At 38.1% G+C, this 24,088-nt stretch overlaps 1 protein-coding gene across 2 annotated transcripts in view; it reads left to right on the plus strand.

Annotated features, from left to right (window-relative positions):
• CMC1 (C-X9-C motif containing 1) overlaps positions 1-21,005 on the plus strand; it is a 957,521-nt gene extending 936,516 nt beyond the window's left edge. For both annotated transcript variants that reach the window (XM_051610088.1, XM_051610087.1), the window contains 2 exons: positions 19,266-19,356; positions 20,688-21,005. In XM_051610088.1, the coding sequence (XP_051466048.1) occupies positions 19,266-19,356; positions 20,688-20,802 (206 nt within the window). In that variant the 3' untranslated portion in view covers positions 20,803-21,005. The remainder of the gene's footprint in view (positions 1-19,265; positions 19,357-20,687) is intronic.
• Positions 21,006-24,088: the final 3,083 nt, after the last annotated feature.

Here is a 24,088-nt window from a genome sequence, read left to right on the forward strand (position 1 = left end):
GCTGGTTCATCTAATATGGTTTGATTTTACGACGCAGTGTCTTATGAGAGTTCTAGTTTTGATCTCCATTATTTCCTAGGGACTGGAGAGCTCTTACAGACTTGAGAGCTATACCTGTTGTACATATCTTTGTGGGGAATACTACAAGTCAGCAGAGCCAGTAGAAAAAAAAGGACAGGAATCACAGGCCTTATCTGGCAATAGAAGAATGGAAGTTAAAGTTGAAATGCAGTTTGGCAAACAAACACACTTTCAGCAAGATCCAGTGGTCTAAGTGTTCTTCATGCTTTCTGGTGTCCTGGAAATACCAGAATGTGTTTAATGAAATCTCAGATTTGCATGCTGTTTTGGGATTAAAGCATTTTAAATTTCTTTTTCAGTGTGGAACAGTAGTTCTAAACATTACTTAGTTTAAATTGAATGAGTTGGCCTTCTGGTACTTACTCTTTAATACAGAAGTTAATGGATCCTGTTGTAACAACACTGACGGCATAACTTTTTTTTTAACAACACCGACAAAGTGTAACTTTTTTTTGAAGTAGAAACGGTGTTGTCCCTGAGTAAAACCACATTCTTATATGTTATTGTTCAGGTCTTTTTAATAATGGCAAAATTCTCCTCTTTCCAACCCTCAAAAATACATCTCTCACTGTTGTAACTGTTTTCCAATAGTTATCTCTGGGGTGCTGCACAGAAAGAGAGTAGGGAGATCTATGCTCTGAAGAGTGTTCTACTTAGAGGTCTGATGCTGGAGAAGGGAGTGAAGGCTGCAGTAGTAAAATGTCACAAAATACTTGTGCTCAATTGTCATCCCTCTGAATTTTATTTTTGACAGTTTATCACCCTCAAAAATAAGAAGAAAGGAACCTTGCAAAAAGGAGCGACTAGAATGTGTGTTGCCTAAGATCAGGAAAGATACCTTTACGTGAAATGTAAGCATATGACAGAAGGTGAGAAGTATTTTGCATGAGGAATCAAGAGCTGCAGAGGATGTGAAAGGGGATTGACAAGGAATAATAGAGCTGTGCAGAGCATTGAAGGTATGAATGAGGCTATAAATTTATGATCAGGGAGCAAGAAAAACAATTTACCTGCTTTATTTTAGAATGAGAAAGATGCTAGTAAAGGATTTGAAAGGAATCATGTAAGGGGTAAAAGGTAATAATTCTGTTGGGACAGTGAATAGGAAGGGAACTTACCTTAGGAGGTTTGAAGAAGATAGTGTAGAAGAGCAGTGCATGAAAATTTTTCTCGGGTGGAGTGAACAGATTCTTGTCTTGGTATCCACTGTATGGGGAAGGAGTTGAAATAGTTGTAGGCCATTTTGAACTCTAATTATGGTATTACAGGATCTGCCTTCTTACCTTTTTCCTAAAGTGAGGTAAAAGAAAGGTTTCTTTAAGTCTGAAATGCCCTTTTTCATTTCTAACAGGATTTCCATCTATGCATTTTATCACATACAATGTCTTGCACTTTATAGCCTTCTTTCTTCCTGTCTGATCCAGAATCTCTCAAGGAAGTATCTAGTCATTCTTGTTTTTCCTTCTGTTGAGTATAAACTAAATATGCCTTCCAAGCCTCTAGATCAACAACATATTTTAAGGATATTGAAATAGTCTTTTATGAAACATTAAATCATACAGTGTGGTTATATATGTAAATTCATCATTAGACTTTCACACCAGGCTTGATACAGATCTTGCTTTTTTTCTTGGTGACAGAAATACCCCATACACTTTGCTGTAATGGGACGCTCATGAAGTTAGTGAAAAGGCACTGCAAAGATGTGGCTTGAGATGCAGTCTCACTTATGGCTGTAGTCTGTCAATCTAACCTTTTAGAAGTAATTTTATGGAGACAGCTTGCACAGGCCAAAATATGTGGAAAATGTATAGGAAGTGTATAATGTGGAAGCATATAGAAGAGAGTTGAAAGCAGGACTTCTTGATGCATAGATAGGTATAACTGCTTTAATAGCATTAGCTTAAATTCTATAAAGACATTGTCAAGCCTGAGTCCTCTAGAAAATTACCTCTGCATTGGAGGGTGCATTTATCCAGTGTAAGAAGAATGCAGGGCTTGAAAGGGGTTTTGGAAGGCACTTTGGGACATCATCTAACATACTGGTGTTTGTCCTGTAATCTGATTAATGTTGCAACTTCTATAGACAGGCTGTTCTAATGCTTAATTATTTCTTACTATTTAAATAATGTTTGGTTCCCTAAGTTTTGGGGTTTTTATTAGTGTCTAACTTTTCTTTGTATATCGAGCTATTGATGTTCTCATGTATTGGGCAGATTCTTGCTGGTGTTCTGAAGAAAAGCAGCACTGTGTGGAAGAAACAGGACAATCAGTTTTATTTTTAAAAGGTGAAAAGGGGAAAAAAAAGGCTCATTCAATAACCATCCTGAAAAATTGTTTCTACTGCTGAGTCGCTGAGATTGCAAAGGGAAGATACTGGACCCTGAGATTCTAGAGTTGTTTTCAGGACCATGGCAAATTTAAAACAAAAACCCCAAAAAACCTTAATGTCACGTAAAAAAACCCACAAAACGAACACAAAACAAAACAACAAACAAAAACACCCACCCTTTTAAATTTACATTGAGAACTAGTGCTTCCAGGTTGAAAAAAATGGTAACTAGTAAAGAAGAGTGACCAGTGTCTACAACTTCAAATATTATACTTTGTTGCCCCTTTTTTTTCTGCCTTTGGGATGATAATTTCCTGCAGTGAATCTGACAGCCCAGTCAAAACAATTCCTAAGACCATTGATGAAAAGTACTCTTTATTTTTTTCTGGTGAAAGTAATCTTTGTCATCCCTCCTCTGTCTTGATTTCCTCCTCTTGTTTCTTTGCTTTGTGTTTTCTGAGCTGTTTCTGGTTTTTAATGCTCCTTCTTAATGTATATAAACTCTCCAACTTAGTGTGCCTTCTTGCCATTGTTTAAGGAGCATAACAGAATATTGTAGACAATGCTGAAGAAATGCAGCTGCTAAATATGGAAAACCTGTGTGTTACAGGTTTTTCACTAGTATTCATTTTTCTGTGATACCCATCCTGGGTATTGCTGGAATATAGTAACCTAGAGAAGATAGTGCCTGGCTTGTGTGTCATCCCATTTCCTACCCCAGCAATACAGCTTGCATGAAGTTTATATGTGCAGGAAACATCCCTGCTATTTCTTTCCAGATTGCAGAGCACCTCAGTGAGGGACATATTTGAAAACAAAAGTCATCATGGTACAAGACACATGACATGCTGATGAGACCCAGTACAGCAGGGCAAGCACACAGACTGTTAGGGATTCAAATGGCCATATTTCTTCTGCTGGGAAGCTGAGGATAAAATTCTGCCAGGCCATAGTGTTTACATTCTTATTTCGAGGCACTGTTGTGCTTTATTACCTTACTGTAGGATTTGACACCTATCTAGTTAATGAACAGAAAGTTACTATTTCTTTCTATAGCATGTGGAAAAGAAGATATATCACAGAATGTATACTGTTTGGGTTATATAACCAAAGGTCTAGTTTTTAATTTATGAAATAGTTAAAACTACTACTTGATTAGTAATTGATTAACTAATTAATCTTTAACAGGGTACTAACAGTTCAAAGCTTCTGTGGTCTCTTCAATTACTTCTATGTAATGTCTGATGTTTAATATATTATATATTATCTATATATAAAGATGCTTCCTAATTGTTGAGTAATAGTATTTATGATTCTTCAGCTTTCATTTTTAAATAGAAGTGTCCTTATCTTATACTTTTGAAAATTGTTCCTGATTTAACGAGCCAGAAAATAAAAAGCTATAAATGTATATGTTATTTTTATTTTATGCATTTCAAATAGCTTGAGAAAATTTTAAGTCCATTGTGGGGAGTGAGAAAGGCATAGAAAAGAATCCTCTTACTTCAGCAAGGCTATTGTGAAGTTAATTTTTATCTTCTTCATCTGTTGAGTAACTATGAAACTTCAGAAGTTTTAAAACAGAATATTGTGGAGGAACCTGTCCTCTTCACTCTGCCATACTAGTTACTGACTGTGCATAAGTTTTTGAGAAAGATTTGTTGTCAAGCAGAGAATACTTTTTTTTTTTTCCTCCTGAGCTAAATATATGCTAGTTCCCTTCTCTTCTAGATAACTACTTCTGTATTCAAATATGCATTTTATGTACCTGAATATAATTAGTTTCTTGTTACTGCTATTGTTAATGAAAGGTAGGATTCCATGTTGGATTTTTAAATGCAAAAATGTATTACTGTCTCTGTGGAAGACTGTTGGATTAGCATGACTACAAAATTAAGTTTTCTTCTAAATCATAACTAGTTTCACTTAGGAAACTGATGCAACAGTTCATAGGCAGTTCTATTACTGCAACCTAATTCTGATCTCATGGTCTTACTCAAGGCCTGTAGTTCACGGGAGTATTTTAGCTTTGGGGTGTAAGCAGTGGTGTCAGTGCAGTGCTGTGTGTTCCAAACTTGATGTTACTTACCTCCATTGCCTGAGTATTTGAGTTGCAGTGACATGAGTTGCCTGAAAGCTAATCTGGTATTCTAGTAAGGAGGAGAAAATAAACACCTCCGTGAGTGTGGTAAAAGTACTTAAAGGTAATTTAATCCTGATTTAGTAATATTTCGGATCTGCCTAGGTGCATTTCACGTAAAGGGTAAATGTAAAAATGACTATAATTTCTTTATGTGAAGCAGGTGGAATTCTCTAGTTTCTAATGTTATATAGTCAATGTCTTAAGTTTGAATACAAGGTTGATAAACTAAAGCTTAGGTTCTATCATGTGCTATGAGCATCCAAATAAAGAGTCCCTAAGCCTTGGCTGAATTTGTGGCAAAAAGTCAGAATGTTCACTTAAAGCTCTTTGTATTTCAGGTAGTCAGAGGGTTTGAATCTGAATAAGAAACAGTGTCTAGCCCTCCTCCCTTCTGCAGTCTTTCGAAGCTCCCCTGGGCTAGCAGTTACTTTGTACTGTTCTGCAGTGTTCAGACAGGAGTCCCTTGCAGATGGAGCACCAGCCTTGGAGATTTGTGTCAGCTCCTTAAACTCCCCCTTTACCATATTTTGTTAAGTTATGTAGAATGGGAGACATTTCATCCCAGTTCTAGTAATCTGAAAGTTACGTCTAGTCTAAACCCATCATCCTGTTTAAATCCCATAGGTGGGACCTAACTGCAGCACCCCTTGGGCTTTGTGAGCATTTGCTAAGGATTCCATTGAGCTGTTTTTTACTCGCTACCTCAGGTTGTTTCCAAATTGCTCGGAGTCCCATTGATTTGTTAATGTGTCCTCTACTGTTAAATACCAGTCTGCAGGTTCTGTACAGATGTGGGCTGGCAGGATAATAAGTGCCTGTCAGCTCCCACCAAGATTTGGTGGAAAGTAGGGGAAAGGCAGTTGATGCCTGCTACTTCATTACAGGCAAGGCTCAGCTGGACACAGGAGTTATGAATTTCAAAATTTGGGGTGAACACTTGGAATCAAGTGAAGGCTTTTGACTTTTATGGCCCAAATTACTTTCATTTTTTTTTCTTTCATCACTAGCAGCAGTCCTAGACTCTGAAGAATGACAAGTAAATGGAACTACTTGCAAAACTAGAGTAATTTTGTATCTTTCTGCCTGTTTCACCCTTTTTAAATTTTTGTCCCTGAATACTTCTGATCTATAAGGCTGAAATCAAAGTATGTAGGCAAAACAGGCAAATAATCCCAACATTATAAACTTAAATTCATAATTCTGAGACTTGCAATCAGCCTGCTGTACAAGAAAACAGATGCCATGCAATAACAATACTAAGCTGAATAATAAACAAGATGTATTGTTAAAGGTCTTTAATGCAAATAAAGTGATTTCAGACGTTCATATGCTTGTTTTCTGTCGTTGTTAAAATGAGACCGTTGCATGTATTTTCTTTATTGTTCTCTTTTACACTCATTTGAGCTTTGTTGGGTTGAGAACTCAGCTTCTGGTTTGGGCAGTGGTGATTAACTTACACTAAATAGGCAGCAGTAATGTGATTTGAGAATGAATAGGATTCATTTCTTTTAAATGAGGGGAAAAAAACCCAAGGTTGAAGGAAATAGTTTACATAATCTGTAAACTAGTTAAGGAGCTGAATATTTATGCAGGTTGAAATTGAAGCTTAGTTGCCCTCTAGGGGTTTTACATTAATACAGCATATGCTAGCTTTTGGATGTTGTGATTTTTTTCTTTCAGAATAAAGGTGAGAGAAGTCTTTGGAAAAACTTACATACTGACAAGTCTGTAGTGGTGCAGGCATGTGTACATCTGCATTCAGTGAGTGAAGCTTATTTAGTTCAGAATACAGAAAATAGTGACAAGATTTTTAGCCAGGTTATGATCTTATAATTTCAGTGTACTGATGGAGAAGGTACTCACAGTAATTCAGTCATAGCACAGGGAGGTGCCAGCCAGCAAGGTACTTGCAGAGAAGTCAGGATACACCCCAAAGAGCTTTTAGACCTAAGTAGGCAACAAAGACAGATTACCCAGAGATGTAATGGTGGTGCTGAGAAGGCCACGGTATTACCATCATTAAGACCTCAGTTCCTGCTTGTGTCCTAGCCACTGAATGCCGGTTTGAACTTCTAGTGTGTCAGCTGCCACTGGCTCTCATGCACACAGGTCTTCTGTCACATCTGCCCCACAGCAGCTTGAGCCCTGTTTGTGGATCCTGTAAACTTCTAATGTCTCCTTTGCCAATCATTTTGTAGCAAATGTATTCCTAGTATTTGTTTGGAGAATTGCTAAATAAATTCTTGAAAATGCAGTTGTTTTTCTAAATATGGAAATCACATTTATGTGATTATTTTTCCTGTTTGTTTCATAACAGCATTGAGACTATTACTCAAATATTTTTGCATCGGAAACAAGATACTTGGAGCAGGCAGGCTAGGTGCAGCTGAACAAGCATCTCCTGCCAAACTTGAGTACATCTGTGCATAAAGCTTGAGTAGCACAGTATAGTTGACTGTCAGAAGTTAGAGCACTGTCCTTGAGGCTTATTATACCAAACTAAGTCTGGATTTGTGTCAGAAATCTATGGTGTTATACAGAGTTTTATGCCATTTGCCCGTTAAGCTTTATGCTGAAGAACAGTTCCTCTATTTTGAGGGACTTACATAGCTGACAGAAGAGTTCCTGGTGCATTTTGGTTTGCTTTGTGGATTTGTCAAAAGCTTGTTTGTAAATCCTCTGTCTACACATATTTCATTTTACTGTCTTCAAAATTATAACCTTTGCTATGGAGAAGTGGCCTCATCCCTCAGTTTCTCTATAGAATCCGGTCTATTATTACAACCCCTTATACACATACAGTGCTTTGGCCTGGTACTGTTTGGTTCCAACAGCCAGTAGTGTCACAGATGCATTAGCTTTGTTGTATCTGCTGTGTGATTGGGCATGACATCATGGCTTCAACCTGGTGCTTTCTTGTCAAAACTAGTGACTTTATCAGCAGTGCTCTATCTCACAGTTCTGCGTTCACCTGCTCTCTGAAGCTTTATGGCCATGCCCCAGTTGCCTGGGTAGTGAATGGTTCCTGGAAGGTCTGCATTTGGCCAAAAGACATGGTAGGCTAGAGGGTAGGGTGAGATGGTTGTTTTTTCCACCCTTCTGTGAGGGTTTCTATCCATGAGTAGAAGCACCTGAGCTCACTGGTATCTTTATGCAAGCTTTTGGTCCAGAACACAACTGCTCTGTAAGTACAGTTGTGGTAATCTGCAGGTCTTGCATTGCTCTGGATAGCATTGCCCTCATCTGTGTTCAGTTTAGTGTCTCTGTCAGGTTTGAAGAAAGCATGTATTACTAGCATGGGGAGGTTCCTGATCAAGGGAGACTCATAATAACCCTGTTCCTGCATGGCAGCGTGCAATGCTCACAGCTCTAGGACCCAAACAAAATACTGAGTTGTAGTGCCTTGTCACTTGAAAAAGCTGTTGTTCAACAGTTTCAAAGATACAGGAAGGATAGGGTGACTGGACTGTTTGCTGTCCAGTATTTGATCCTTTTTAGGTATTTGGTTATCGCAGCCGTTTATTTACAACCATTTACAGAAGATGGAATAGAAATGCTGTTCAGTTACCATGAAATTTCTAGATCTTGCTATGCTTTAGTAGTACGATTTCTTGTCACATCGTTAAAACTCATCTCTTCAAAATCATTACATGAATTGAGAAGTCTGAAATTCTGACTGCCAACCTCATCAATGATGCACTTTCTTTTGAAAAAATGATTGTAGATATTTTATCACACTGTCACCACCATTGTAAAGTGTCAAGTTGCTCTGCGGTGTACAGTTCAGAATACAGGTACAGCTCAATTTTGTGTTTTGTTTTTTTTTCTGAAAAATTGTGCTTCTGGTTCCATCATCCTTACAAATGCTGAAAAGTACCTCATTCAGCAGCAATTCTTCCCACACCTCTACACCAGCATATGCTGAAGGTTAGGAATTTTTGGAAAAAGAGGGAGACTGAAAATATACTGCAAACTAAGATAAAGTACATGGTAGCCTGTTTTGGAGTTGTTGGAATGATTGTTGGGGAGGGATATAGGATAAATTGTCACCTGTAAGGGATAGTTACTTTCTATTTTAAAAGAGCAAGAGTGTATTAATCTTTAATATTGGAGCCTTGTTGAAGTACCCAGAAGGCCTGAAATATAATACCTATTCTGTACACACCACCTCACCTCTGCTCTCCAGCTGGAACCCTGAAATGATGTTTTGCTTAGAGGATATTTTGCTTCATTCCCAGGAGGGAGAAATAGTAACAACAGCCTTCACTATTGTAACTTTCAGTTAAAATCGTACTTTTGGGAATGAAGTAAATTGAACGGAGAGGGGGGAAATATTGCTGAAGCAACATGCTGTAAATTAGAGCTGGTGTGATGGTGGAGTAGCTGTGTAATTGCTTCCTCAAGAGTTATGTAAATGGCCTGCTCTATCTCCACCATGTGGTAGAAGGACACTATTGCTATTTGTGCCACTCAGTGAATCTTTTCTAAATAGATTTATTTTTTTTTACTTTGAAGGTCAGCTAAGGGGTCAGTCACGGCGGGACAGAGGGAGGGGGATGTTGTTTCTTTTAATTCTCTGTTATGCTAACTTCTCAGCTGTTCCTGAGTGGCTCAGCAGCTCTCGAAAGAGGTGGGAGGATAAGCAGCAGCGAGGCCACTCTGTGCAGCTCAAGCTGGATGCACTTGTTCAGATAGAAGGAGGCAGTGACAGACAGTAGCCATGGGGGAACTTGCATTTGTTCCAGTTCTGCCTCTTCCAGTGCCTGGTATGGTAACGCTTGATGTCAGGGATACTTACTGTGGGGTGTGAGGAAAATTAGATCAAGTCAGTCTTAAAGGAAGCAGTTGTTTAAAAGCAGAGCAATTTAACTGGGTGGGTGTACTCACTGGGTGGGCTTTACCTGGAACTTTATATAAAAGACAGTGCTTGTACTTGACAAGAACTTTTCTAAAGCAAGTATCTTTAGTAGACATCATGATTTACCAAACTGAAGTGTTTAACAGCATGGTGTTTACTTTGCTTAAAGGAATTTTTTCATTGTGATTTCAATGGGAAGAAAATGAGATCTGCTTTTCTAGATAAGTCGGCCTGAATAAATAGCCCAGCATATTGTCATCTTTGAGCACTTAAATCTGCCTTGCCTGACAAAGTACAGTCACTGCAAAGCCTTAGACATAACAGTTGTGCACTTCCTAGTTCTCCTGTCTTCTGAGGACATCACCCTCTTCTTTGTACTGCTGTGCTGTGGGTGTCTTGCTTAGTCAGAGGCAGGAGGACTTGGCTCTTAGCTCTTAAAGAGCTGGGCTGCTGGCAGTTGGTAAATGTGTCAATGTACTCTATTTCTGTGTGTTTGTTCCGTGCTGTTGAAATTCTAGCAACTAAAGGAATATTACTAATAAATTGTGCCTACCACAGCATTTTGTTAGCATTAGGCAATAGTCAGGAAGGTACGATGGGACATTTTAAGGTGTACCTTTTTTAAGAATCTACATTTATGGCTCTGTAATTACTTAGGAAAACATTTTCCCTACTGAAGTTTTACATGTGCATTCAGAATTATTGTAAAACTGGAAATAACTTTAATCTTTTCACCCCTTGCACCCCAGAAGTAATTTTAATCAGATCTCATGTGTGTATTGCTGATACAGAAAGGTAGAGTGAGGACACCTGCTCTGTCCTTGTCCGAGTGGCAGAACTAAGAGCTGCTGAAAAGACTATGAGATTGTATGTGTATATTTTTTCCAGAACTCTGTTTTTTTTCCACTCTAATGATTTTAATCTGGCATATTTTTCTTATCTAAGTATTTGTCTATTTTTTGTTAGTTGTGCTGATCAGGTTGGCTTGAATTGTTGTGTTTGACTACATTCCTCAATCTTTTTTTTTTTTTTTTTTTTAATAAAAAGGAAACAATTTTTCTCAAACTTGCTGTTTTTCAGTTTCATTCACTGTCTTTTAGTGCTCATTATACAGTTAGGAGGAAAAGGTCCAACAGTTTGTCCCGGACAAATGTGGGTTAATTGGGACAGACTGAAGTACATCTCTGCTGGTGCATGGAGTTACTGGGTATACCTCTGACAATGTCCACAGTTCTCAGTCTGAATGGGAGAAATTTTTAGACTGCAGAGCATGTTTAGTTTGAAGACTGTTGCTTTTAAGCAAAGACAAATGACATCTCCAGAGCAACCAACCCCTAACAAAAAACAAAGACATTTTTGGTCTGCACACAGTGCCTTTCCTCCCTTCTGCTTTGGCCTGTTCTACAGCCAGCTGAGGGATGCTTTTGCAGCAGTTTTTTGAAAACTTGCTAATGAAAAACGCATACATGGTATTAAACAACCACAACTGCAATAGCTGGGACTTCAGCAGGACTTAGGCAAACCAGGGCAGATAGATGTTGAAAGAATTCAGGCTAGCATGTGCCTATAAGGTATTAGGGTGGTTTTTCCTCCTCCTTCTTCCACTTGTCTTGGAGGCCTGTCAGTTTAGACCCACTATGCAAGTGATCATAAAGGTTTTGAAAGGCATGTGAGAACTTTATGCTTCAAGGTATAAGCCAAGCTTACAGTTGATGGAACTTAGGAAGAAAATGTTTTTCCATGATGTGGACTTCATGGCACCTTTCTCTGAAGCAACTGTTACCAGCTTCTGAGAAAGATTGGGCCCTTTGTCTGATTCAGTATGTTATCTTCTCATCTCTATTATAAATGTCCCCGAAAGCAAAGTCTTTGGATTTGTTTCTAGGATATTGATAACACATATTCTTTACCCCAAGGCAATATGTTAGAGAAACAGTTTCTAGTGTTTTGGGACACATTCTTCCTCTGCAGATCATGGCTGTGCTAATTGCTTTCCTGACAATTGTTTCCTGCTGGATGTTCACCTCTTGATCTCAAGACCAGTGATGAGTGCAAGAGATGCTGTAGTCTACTGGAGGATCCTCTCTTTGCATTGTGTACTTTAAGACAAAGCTGTTTTTCCATGCTGATAGTGCCCTGGAAAAGACTGGGCAAGAGCAGAGGTCTTTAACATGGTGAATATCACTTCCCTGAAATTCCTGGAATCTTCTCTCCTCCCCAGTCCTGTGTTGTGTGCTACTAGCTATTGATCCTCTGCCCTAGGACAGATGCCCCCAGCAATATGTTGGGGCTACAAAAGCTGAAATTGAGCAGTTTTTTGAGGGAATGGTGATGGGCAGGAAAATGGAAAGTACATTATTATTTTTGTGTTACAGCAAATGAATATTTGTGGAGACAAAGTATTTGATCTGATAACAGAGGTTCACTTGAAAGAATAAAGGTTATTTTATGTCAATTTTCTCTTTGCCCTATATAAGATGCATTTAATTATTTCATGCTATATCCCTCTATTCAAATCAATCTGGTTTATATATATTGTTGCTCAAATTAGAATAATTCTTTAATCAGCTGTGTTATGCATGCAGTGGTAGACTAGAATAGGAAAGCTACTCCTGGCATACTGACGATGCATGTATTTTATTTGTTACTGTAATTTAAAAGTAAAATCAGAAATATTGATTTCTACTTGACTGGAGAGATGATTTAGTTTGAATATCAGACTGATCTTAATCAGGTGAGAATTAATTGAGTTGGAGGTATTAGATATTCAGTGATGTTAACTGAACCATGATCAATCTACAGAGAAGCTTTCTTTTGTACTGTGTTGGAAATATCAAATAGCTTGTACTCTACATGTATAACAATCTTTTCATGTTCATCCTACTACTTCCTCTGGCTCATTAAATGCACCAGTAATCTGTTCTGTGCATACTGAGTAATCTTCAAAGTAACAAGCTAATAAAAGTTTAATACAAAATTAAAAGCATAATAACTTTACCATAAAATGTTGCTGATAATATTTTTTACATGTTTTACAAACACAGATTTAAAAATTTTATCATTGTTAACATTTTAAAGGGAACTGTTACCTCTTTCCACCGTTGCCCCCCAAATCCCCATTGTTACTTGGGCATCTTTTCTTCACCTAGTGGTAGAGCTCAAGGAATGACCCAAACATTGGACAAAACTTATTTCCTTTTTTGTATAAAGAAAAAACTTACCACAGGAATAGAACATAAGCCTGGTCTGGATCATGATACAAGCTTTTTTTATTTTAAGAGTGTGATAGCAGTATCATAAGTGTTGAGAAAATATAAATGGTGAGATAACACCTCTGTAGGACTTTCTCTTAAGTAGTAAAATTGTAAAGTCTTTAAATAAACTAGAGTCAGACCTGAGAGGATCAATTTATCTTGATAATAGAGAAAATTTCATTTATTTTGTGTACAAGAACATCTGCAAAATAGATACATAATTATGTTTGATAAAACCACAGTTATAATTATATGAATTGCACAACACTTTGCAATGTTGAGTCAATATGAAAGTGCCAAGTATTGTTATAATCTGAATCTGCAAAAAATGAGCTTTCAGAAATAGCGTTCATGCTGCACACGATTTATACACTGACAATAACAATGATGATCCCCTGGCATAGTTACATCAACAGTTTCCATGCAGCTGGTTGTCTGGAGATAAGTCCCAAGCACTTTTTGTTCCTCTCTTGCTTTGCACAAGGAAAGACTTTCATGTTTGCAGAACAAATAAATAAATGTCTAATATTTTAAAATATTTGAAGTAAAAAAAACAACCCAAACTTTTTAAAAAAACCCTAAAAATATAAGCTGGTAGCTAGTTGTTCCCCTTTGTTAAATGGCAAAAACATAAAAACTTCCTGTTTATTTTTAATGCTTGGGCAGGGTGTTAGAGATTTTTTTCATGAAGTCTTTCCTTTACATATCTGCAACTGAAACTTTTGCAGTCCAGCACACTGATTCTGCCATTTCATTTTAAATGCAGCATAGTGAAGAGACCAGCCTACCCTCTGTCCTTGGGGGTAGAAGGGTGTTGCAGTTACACAAAGAACAATTGCATCTTAAATACGGAGCTTTGGTTTTGTTGTCCACTGTTTGTAGGTCTGCAGACACTGAGATTAAGAATGTTAAATTTAGCCTGATCTGGTGTAATGGTGTGGAAGAAAATAATTATCTTTATGCAGCAGAGCTGTGGCTCTGTATTTTGGTCAATGTTGGGTTTTCCCTTTGAGTCTAAATGCTACAAGTTTTTATTTTCATTATATAGGATCAAGTAATTCTTGAACCTGTGAATATGCTCTAAGATGAAAATGGGCACTACCCAGGCTATTTGTTTCTTTTAAAAAAAAAATTCATAAAGTGTATGTACCAGGACATCTGTTGGAGGACCCCCACCAACTTTGTTTTAACTAGCTTTCTAGTGACATATTTGCTCTTCTAAAATTTGAAAATCAACACTTTAATATGCTGATTATTGCATATGCCTCTCTGACTGCTGGGATAGAGAGGGAAATAATTTGTCCTGAGAGAAGTGAACTGTGACTCAGCTTTGCTTCAGTTTCCATATTATTTTGTAGTAAAGTTATAAAGCAGAGTTGGGGAAAAAAAAGGTATTAAAAATACTAAAGAAAAACATTCTTTTTAGATACTGACTATTTTTTAACAGATTTGTGTGGACTGTAAAGATCTTTGTACACAGTTCTTTACTGTGTCAGCCTTCTAGCTAATAAAGATCCCTTGATGAAAGAGTGCTCTGTAGCTTAAAGCGGTTCTTACTCAACCATCAACTATACTAATAGTCAGACATTCAAAAATAATCCTTGATACCTCCAGCATTATTTGTACAATTCTATCTCTGAACAGAATTATACAAAGACTCGGAATAGTATTTTTGTAAAAAATCAAAATATGAATGTCCAGACAGCATTAGAAATAATTTAGAAGGCTTTAAAAAACTTTTTCTTCTGTTGTTCTGCAACCTTACTTGTGCCAGGATCTGCAAAAGCAGCAGTTTTCCTCTGGTTTTCCATGTCCTGCTTTCTGAAGAAGGTAAGTTGAGATATTGAATACTGCTCTTGAATTCTGGGCAGTTGGAGATCTGGAGGTGCTGGGAACCAAACTCATCAGCTTCCCTGAGCGGCTCAGGGCCTGAGATGTTCTCAGCTGAACAGTCAGTCTGTGGAAGGGCTCATCACTGGGCTCGGCCACAAAGCCCTTATGTCAATCCCTGAAAATCATAGGAGCTAAGTGGTCTTCCAGTCACAGGCAGATCACCTCTGCATTTTGTAGTGAGCAGGTGAGAACTGGCAAAACTGTACTGTTCAGCTGATGTTCAGTTGAAAGCAAACCTTCATCTCAGCAAAGATTCTGTTTGGCCTTACATACTTGGCTGATTTAGAGAAGATACTAAATTGCAACCTTGCTTTAGCAGTTAAAATCTATGTGGCTGTAATGACCAAAAACTAATTACAGTTACAATTCTCAGTGCCTAGAACTTATTTTGGATTTGCCTTACAACAGTAGTGCAAAGCTTTCTTCGTGAAGAAGGGGAAGAAGGCAAAATCTGGCCTCAAATTAGTGATGAACTGTTCAGTGAACTCTTTCTGAGCTGTGTCCTCGGGAAGAGTTCCTTGCTCAGTGTGCATCCCGTTAGACACAGCCTATGGCACAGAGAAGAGCCTGTGGGGATAACCTATGTCAGATATGATGTCATGAACCATAACTGCTTCAGTTGAAAGAGGGGTCCATAGCCAGTTTCCGTGGTAACTGGTAGACACCTGCAGCTCTTTGACGCAGTGCTGGATCTGTCCTTATCTCTGCATAAAACATTCAGTGATGGACATATGTAGTTGTCCTGGCAAAGCCGGAGCAGGGTTTGTTTTGTGGAGAGCAAGGTTTTTTCCTCTTTCTAACATGGCATTTTCACTCCTTTTGCATTGGACTCCATCCCTGATTTAGCTCGTATTTGTAAATATTTGGGATAACTTTTACTGTTCATTTGAAATGTTTCTTTCTGTTTTATTGTAATCTGCACTGAATTTGCAGATTCAACCAAATTTGCATCTAGTTTCACTGCTGCCTGAGGTTTTGTTTTCGTAGCTTGCTGCTTGCAAGGAGAAATAAGACATTATATCAGCCCATAAGCTTTTTAAAGTAATGGAAAGCCAGTTGCTGAAGTCAAAGATTAGATGATGTGCAGGGTTTCTGGAAAATCAGTTCTGCTCTGAAAGAACAATTGTTCTTTGTATCACATACAGTATCAGGAAGCAGGTTTGTTTGAGTGTGAGACTGGGTTCCCTAGCATTCTGATTACCTCTCATAGCTGCTAAAGTGTTAAACTACAATAGGTTTGTAATCAGATCCTGTGCATCCGCTCCTTTTGTGGTATCTTGCTAGCTGAAGCTTTGGTCTACAATGCAGATACTAATGAGTAGTGACTGTGAAGATGGAGATTAATTCTTGGTTTGAGATTGTATCTGGAACTGTTGTGACTATTTGTGAGATTATTCTCCAAACCAGTAGTTCTGTAACACTCTTTGTGCCACTCAACATTGAGATGGTTTGTTTCATGAAAGAGTTGTGAGCAAGACAGGTCATCATTAAAATTAAAACAATATCCTCCAGACTCCTGTAAGGTTTTTGGTAAATGTTTATAACTAAATGTATCTAGCACTGCAGTCCTTTTGTGACTGCCAAAGGGATTTTAAAGTGCTGAAAGTAAGAGGAGAGAGGGATAATCAAGTTTTGTGCGCTTATATGAGGATGCTTTATATTCTTTAACCTGCTCTTCTCTCCTTCTGTTGTTAAGCATCAGCAACATTAAAGCTAGGAATTAAAACTGCTGGAAGCAGTTTTATCACTTTGCAGCAGTGCCCTGCTGCAAGTGGGGCCTTCTGAAGTCAGGGAATGCTTTGCAGTTGCAGTTCAGGTTTTGTTCACTGGGACATCACGCCTTGAACTAATCAAGACTGGTGAGTTAACAAGTGAGAGGGACCTCCTGTTGTCTTCAGTGTGTTTTTTACTTCACAGCTTCCAGAAGGAATGATTGCAACAAAAAACACCAAAACAACACAGCACTTAAGGAAATGCCTGTAGAGAGCAGAAATTAAACTGGTCACTGGATAAACCATGAGGTTTCACGGGCTTCTGATGTTTTTCCCAGGAAGACAAAGGACATTTTTTAAAACATGATAATAGGTATAATTTTTCTGAGATGCTGATATAGGGACATTCAATGCAAGCAGTCCAGGAGACAAAGAGAAATGTTAGATTCACCTTTAAAAGACAAAGAAACTTCTTGATAATTTAGTAGCACACTTCTCATATTGTGAGCTTACATGGCTTTGTAAACTGCAGCTATTCGAAGTAGCCTCAAAATTGTGCCTTTGTATGATTTCAGGTCTAAGTTAAAACACATACAAAACAAAACTAGAAACTGGATATGATTGTAAACAGATACCTTTGAGCACAGGTTACAGTTTCTTCCCAAGTAGTAATTAACTGGCTAATTTAAGCCTATTTTGTGCATACTTTTGTCTGGTATATCTTCACGTGGCGTATGGTGGAGTTAGTGTGTAACATTAGGTGCTATGTTGGACGTTCTAGGTGTTTATCAGTAATATGTTCAAAGTAGATCATGTCAATTCTTTGCGAAGTTTTGCAAAGATACGTATAAATTTGGCAGTGTAAGGGCACTTGAGACTGTCATCATTGCTTTCAGCAAATAGTAATTTTTTTTCCTAAGTTATTTTATCAAAAACCTAATTCATAAGTTATGGGCATGCAGATTAATGTCACCTAGGGGTTGGTTGTAGCTGTTGGATCACTTTCTCCTTTAAGTCTTTTGTTAGCAGTGTCCAGGATAATAGAAGGCGGATTTTGTTCCAGTAAGGTCCACAATTGCTTTATGCCCATTTCAGTGGCCACCTGCTGTGAGCAAAGGACATGACTGCTGCTTTTATAAGCACAAATCTGTGTTTTCCTGTTGATTTATGTTTTGATGTAATGGAAGTTGCATCATCATACAGAATCAACAGTTACTTAGTAGGCAAATCTGAAACTTCAGCTAAATGTCTTGTAAAGATACAAGGACAGGTACAGGACTATGCTGCAGCTGGTATGTTTAACAGTCCTGCCCGTATCTTCTTCATCTTCTTACAGTAAGCTGAAAGAATGAAAGTGATACAAAAATTGTTTTTTTTCTATAAATATTACATGTCTGCTCACTGCGTGCAAAAAGGGGAAGATTCTAGTGTGAGTACATAAAGTACGAGGTTTGGGACAAAACAGAGTAAGAGCAATGCATTAAATATATATACACGTATGATATTCAATGTGCGTATACTGAATGTATGTACATATACATTGAGTATAGATAGTGGGATTTACCCTTTGTATGATGTAGCATCGTTGAGTTTTGGTGTTACTGGATTAGCTGTTTTTCTAAAGACTTTCAAGAATATAACAATTTCTGTATGCCCTAAATTTGTTGGATATTAAATCACTGTCAGGAGAAGAAGAAGAGAAATAGATGGAACTCTGGAAGGGGACACAGTAGATCTGACTTTGTCCTTGACCTGACTACTGGTTGAGCTTGGACAATTGGCTTTCTCTCTGTATATCTTTCTTTTTCCACCTGTTAAACACAGATGATTACTCACTCAGATCCCTAATAACAAAACAGTTTGAAATCTCCTGGTAGGAATAACACTTAATCCTTAGCTAGTTCTGTTATTTAGTGAAACATCTGTACAGGGTGCTGGTAACAATGAGACAGTTTTAGTTACTCCCGGATAAAAACCGCACTCTTAACAGCGTCTTTGCTTCCCTTCCAGACCTCAAAGCTATTTCTGTTTCAGTATCTTACTGAATTGTTTTTAAGTCTCAAGACATTGAAGACTGATGAGGTACTTACATTCCTTGAGCAAATGGATGCAAGATTGCTTCTCATGGGAGGAGACAGATCGTTGTCTCTCCTCCCTTTTATATTCACTTGTTTTAAATGCCAGAGATCATAATCCCAGAAATTCAGATGATCATCAGTATTTTTGTGGGCAATGCTCTTTGCTAATCATTTGAACTTTGAAGAAACTTTCTATTGAAGAACAGCTATAGACCACTACACAATGCTGAGAAGGTAGCAGTCCTTCTTGGACCACTGTAGTGCCATGAGTACAACCTGGCAGTCCCAGCTAATAAGCTGCTGGCTTTCTCCTTGCACTCCTAGGAGGAGAGTATTTTGGAAACTCCAGAAGAGAACCATGACCTCACAGTTTCTTATCTCCTGTCCCAAGGATACCTTCATAGGAGGTGACTACCAGTGGCATTTCTTTGAGGCAGTAGTTGCTGTCAACGTTACTGCCCTCTTAATTTGCAGATTCAGATGTACTTCGGTAATTCCTAAAGTCTCCATTGCAGAGGAAACGGTAGCAACCCCAGGTTACCCAATTTTTCATGCTTCCTTTTGTTTTGCTGTGATAGCCCTGAGTAGTCAGTATGAAAAGCAGGTACAAGAATCATGGATTTACTGCAATAATAACTTAAAGAATTTGTTGGTATTAGCACCAGTGGTATGTGTGTGAATGTGTTAGATGAGATGAGAGGAGAATCCCAATTTAAATCTTGTTGATAAACAAGTGACAAAGACCTTACAAAACATAAGAGACTCCAGGCCAGCTATAGCTATATAATAATAATAGTAAATCAGAGCTACTCTGAGGTGCTTTTCATAGGGAGCAGTATTCACATAGGATTTTTTTACCAATTGCCATTTTTCTAACTTTAATTGTCTTTTTGTATTGTCTTCTTTTTTCCTAGCATTTACTAAATGCTGTCAAGAAACTGGCTTTCTTATGGTGGTGAAGTGTCGGCAAGAGAACACAGCACTGAAAGATTGTCTGGTTGGCTAGTAAGTCCCTTGCAAATTGTTATTCTTTTTATGTTGCATGGCCTATACTAATCTAGAAGTGAGTACAAATCTTGGGTGTCCTCAAAAGGGTGTTGCAAGGTTAGTGACTTTGATGTCTTTTCTGAAAATTTCATCTCCACTTCAGAAAAAAAATGCTGGTCAGGGCCCTACCTGACAAGATTTTATTTCCTCAATAAAGCTGTCATATGGCTATGAAGATTCTCTTCTTGATTTAAATGGTGACTGAGCTAAATTTTCAGTCCAGGTGACATGTAGTCCTGTATTCACTAAGCTGAATTGCATATGGGAGTGAGCAGTAGAAACACCTTCATACCCTGTTCATCAGACAGGCTAAGTTTGTTTTGATTTTGCTTCTTGAACTGTTTTTTTAAGTTTTAGTCTTTGTCCTGAAAGTGTCCTGCTGTTGTGAACAGCAATAGCAGCAGCAATGGGAATTTGTTAGATATTAGAGAGGTCAGCTTGATACCATGGTGGATTGCAATGTCTCTTTTGGAAGTCCTAATTTATCCCCAGTGCCATCAGGCTGAAGTGTTAGATTCTTGAATTTCCCAGTGTGAGGGCTGGGGATTTTTTTAGTTTGACTGGGGGGAGAAGGGGGCTAGTTTGTTGTTAGGTGGAATGTGTAAAGTTAAATGTCATTAAACTCGTCACAGGTAATCTCAGATATTTGGGAATTGATGAAAAAACACATGAGAATTTGCTGGAAGTACTCAGTTTTACTTGTCTGTAACTCCATGTATTGAAATTTGCCTTTTTTTAAAGTCAAACAAAGCAAACCCACCCAAACCAAATATGCACCACTGAAAATAAAGAGTTTAGTGTTTAAATAATTATACTTAAAATTAGGAGAAAAATTAATTGAATTTAATGCTCAAGGACCTACATGTTTTTACTGTTCAAGACATACAGTTGAACCTGTTGCCAGTCCTTGTCTTGGTACGTAAATACAAGTGCATTCCAGCAGCTTCCCATGCTGAGAAAGCTAACTGCACATAACAGCAAATTATTCAGCTGAACTGAAATTCCCAATATCTTTCCCTTTTTCTGCCTTTCCTCTTCATGGCTTTACTGTAGACACTTGAAAAGGACTGTGCCTCAAGAGAGAGTGGGATCATGAGAGAATGCAGAACAACTCAGTATTAACAGTTCACATATATAACTTTAATCACTTATGCACTTTATAATAAAGGTTTTGTTGAAGGCAGGCAAATTTATACAGATGTGAAAGGAACAAGAGTTCTGAGTGTTATTCATGCAGTATCTGTTCCATATTCCAAGATGAAAAATGGTATTATGTATTTGTCTTGTAGCTATTCTGATCCATTATTCTATGAAGAATGCAAAACAGAATATTTGAAGCAAAGAGAAGACTACAGAGCAACTGGAATTAAGAAGAAAAGACATAAGATAACTTCAAATGTGTAGTTAAGATTAACTTTTCAAATTTTATATTCAACTTTAATTTGACTTGATTTAAATAGATTTAAATCAGCTGTATCCCCTTCTGTGTGGAATTTAACTGAAATACACAAAATGAGATTAATGGAGAATAAAATTATGTCTGAACTTAACAGGTTTTATTTTTTAAAATTTATTTTCTGTAATTAAAGATACAAAGCATTCTGTCACCAATGGCCTTTTTGAATTTAAAGCTTGTGTGTGGTTATGTGTGCCAGGTTACATAAAAACTTCAGGGTGAATAATTTAAGTTGTATTAACTGATTGCCAATTGGTCACATGTTAAAATGGGTCTGTTAGTCTTCTGAAGCTGAAGGTGTGCAAAGATGTTCTTGATGGTCTTCCTAGAAGAGAAGGGTGGCAAATGCAAAAAGAGAAGAGCTTCTTGGACCAGTTTATCTTTTTCATTAAAATGTTGAGTCATATGGGAGCCTAATAGTACCTTTGCTTACACTGTGACTCATTTATAAGTCTACATTATCAGAAGAGGCGGATGCCCCGTGCCTGCCTGTGGCCCAGACTGACAGTTTCAGCTCTAGAGGAGAAAAGTCATCTGGTTGAGACCTTCCCTGAGAATGGGAGGAGGCGTGCCAAAAGCAGAATCATTCAGAGCAGTATCCTCCCCTGCTTTCCTCTTCCAGAATGAAGAGGATTGTGTAAGCTTTCACTAAACTAGGTACATAAGATGCAGGTCAGTTCTTGTAGAAACTAAGTGTAAGCAAGTCCCTATTTAAAAAGGGGCATACAAAGGAGTTTTTTCTACATTGATACTTGAAGCTGCTTTATTGTAGATATGTCAAATGCATAAATGGCTTCACAAGAGATAGTAAAACTTGATATTAATATTTTGGGGTATTTTTGGAAGCATTTTGAAATAAAAAATTCTTTACAGTTAAGGAAGGGCTGCACGTAGAAAACTTAGTCACATGGTGACTGTAATGCCCCGATTTTACAAAAAAGAATTTTTTTGCTTGAGTAAGTAGTAGGATTTATTACTTTTCCATCAGAACATGAAAATTTGACTTATTTTAGTACTTATTTATTACAAAACCAATACTGGTCTAAAGCTATTCAAGCAGGAAGTTCAAATCAGACTTAGAGACACATGTATGTGAAGTACTTAAGTTAATGTTGCAGGTTAGTCCTTACTCTTTTTTCTGTGTCATTTACTGGAATAATCAATAATAATGTTTCTTCTGCTATTAGCAGATTGGCTGGAGGATTAGGGAACGCTTGTGAATGAGAAACTGAAAAGACAAGTATCACTGTGCTTTGTTAGGTAAACTGAAGAGGCACTCAGCTCTAAAACAAATCACCTTTGCTTCTGTGGAAAAGAGCTGCTGTGGAAAAAAGTTTCCTACTTGCTCTTGGCTCCTCAGTTCAAGCATTTGGAAAATAATACTCCAGATCAGTTAGTAGAAAGTTAGTTTTTTCTCTGTACGTATTTAAGAAGAGGAAACTTAAGGGAGATGAAGTATTTTAAGGACAGCAGCTGTTGTCTTATCCCACTATGAAAATGTACTCAATTTTCAGCCTCTGAAAGGCAGACCAGGGAGTTCGTAATTGTTATCAAAAGCACTTCTAAAGAGGATTTGGGCTGGAGTGAGCATTCTCTTAAGAGACAAGTGCTGTGTGCTGCCCATGGTACATGCCTGCAGTGAGAGCTCACCTCAGTCTTACTCAGGTTCACACCATAGCTGGTGGATACAGCCAACAGCACCAGCAACGGGCTTTTCCTTTGCTGGGTTAGCAGAGAGTATTTTCAGCAGGCGATGGGGAACCCCAGTGCATTGACCAGTGCTGCTGAGGGGGAAAATTAATGCCTGCAGTGGAACAAAGCTCTGTTTAACTTGCAGGTATAGCTCCCTCACCATTCTATACATGGTTTGAAAAGCTTTAATAACTCCCTTCCACACGAATCACCAGGCTCCACTGTCAAGCCTGAAATTGCATGTAGAGATTTATGCTGTCAACCATTTATTTCTCTTCACTGACACTACTGCTTGTGTCAGGAAGAACTGGGTTATTGCAGCTCCTCCTTTGTATACCATGGCACTTGGAGCTGAGCTTTGCCCTTGGCTCTGGCATCCACTTCCTCTGTAATACAGCCATGGCCTTAATGTGACGTTTCCTAGTTTTGAAACCTTGATTTCACACCTTTCACTTTCTTAATGTCTTGTGCTGTATCCTGTATTTTAGTTGCATTCACATCTGCTGCTTAAAATTTAAATGAAAGAATGAGTACTTTGAAGTGACAAACTCATAGTAGTAAATTGGGGTTTTTTTTTCTTGTCTCAACTGCAACTTCTTCCAAGTTGGGTTAACAGGCAGCAGTGTGAAAACATCAATAGTATTGACAAAGCCTTCATTTGGGCTTCAGCAGTGAACTGGAAGCTTTTTAGCTACATGTTGAGTATTTGTAAAAAAACATTTCTGTTTTGTCAGTTACTTTTGAATGACAAGAGGGTATAGCTTTGGGAAGCCTGGCTATCTTTTTTCCCTCAGCATCTTCACCTCCCAACCTAACAAAACACAACATGTAGCTGCCTGTACTTACTGAGAGTAGCTATAGGTGATTAAGAAGGGAGCTGACATTGGTGCAGACATGCAGTCCTTCACCCAGCCATGTCCATCTAAACCAGGGACTGCAACTCTTAATTAATGGTCCTTAGTTGTTTCTTTATGTTTGTTGTTTTTTGTTTGTTTGTTTTGTTTTTTCATTTTAAAACCAATTCTGCACGATTCTTACACATTATCCTGCGTAGGAGTAGACAATTGGTGAAATCAGTCTAGGTGTGTCTCCAGTGTTTTCAAGTTAGCCTGTTAATATAAAAAGATTATTTAAGTGTAGAGGCAGGGACAACCTCAAATAGATCAGCCACAGTCTGAAGTGTGGCAGTGCCACTAGCTCATCACAACTAACATTTGCTTAATTTTCCTAACATGTGACCGTCTTAAAAATTAAGGAGGCATTACCAAGTGTTTGCATTTCCAGTTCTGCATGTTGCAACTGCCTTTGACAAAGTTGCCTCTGCTTTTGCTGTAGCTATACAACCAGCCTGTAGCCCATGCCTGCCTCCTGTAATGGGAGCCATGTGCTCTGCCAGTTTGTGGCACTAGCAATTGACACTGATGGAACAAGATCTTAAAAGGCAGAAGACTTGTCACCTAGCACCCTCGCACAGTGCAGCAAGGCACCTCTCAGTTTCTGCAGCAAAGGGGCCCATCTTTGCCTTTTTGTAGCACTTGGGGG

This window comes from Apus apus, chromosome 2, assembly GCF_020740795.1.
Source record: "Apus apus isolate bApuApu2 chromosome 2, bApuApu2.pri.cur, whole genome shotgun sequence".
NCBI lineage: Eukaryota > Metazoa > Chordata > Aves > Apodiformes > Apodidae > Apus > Apus apus.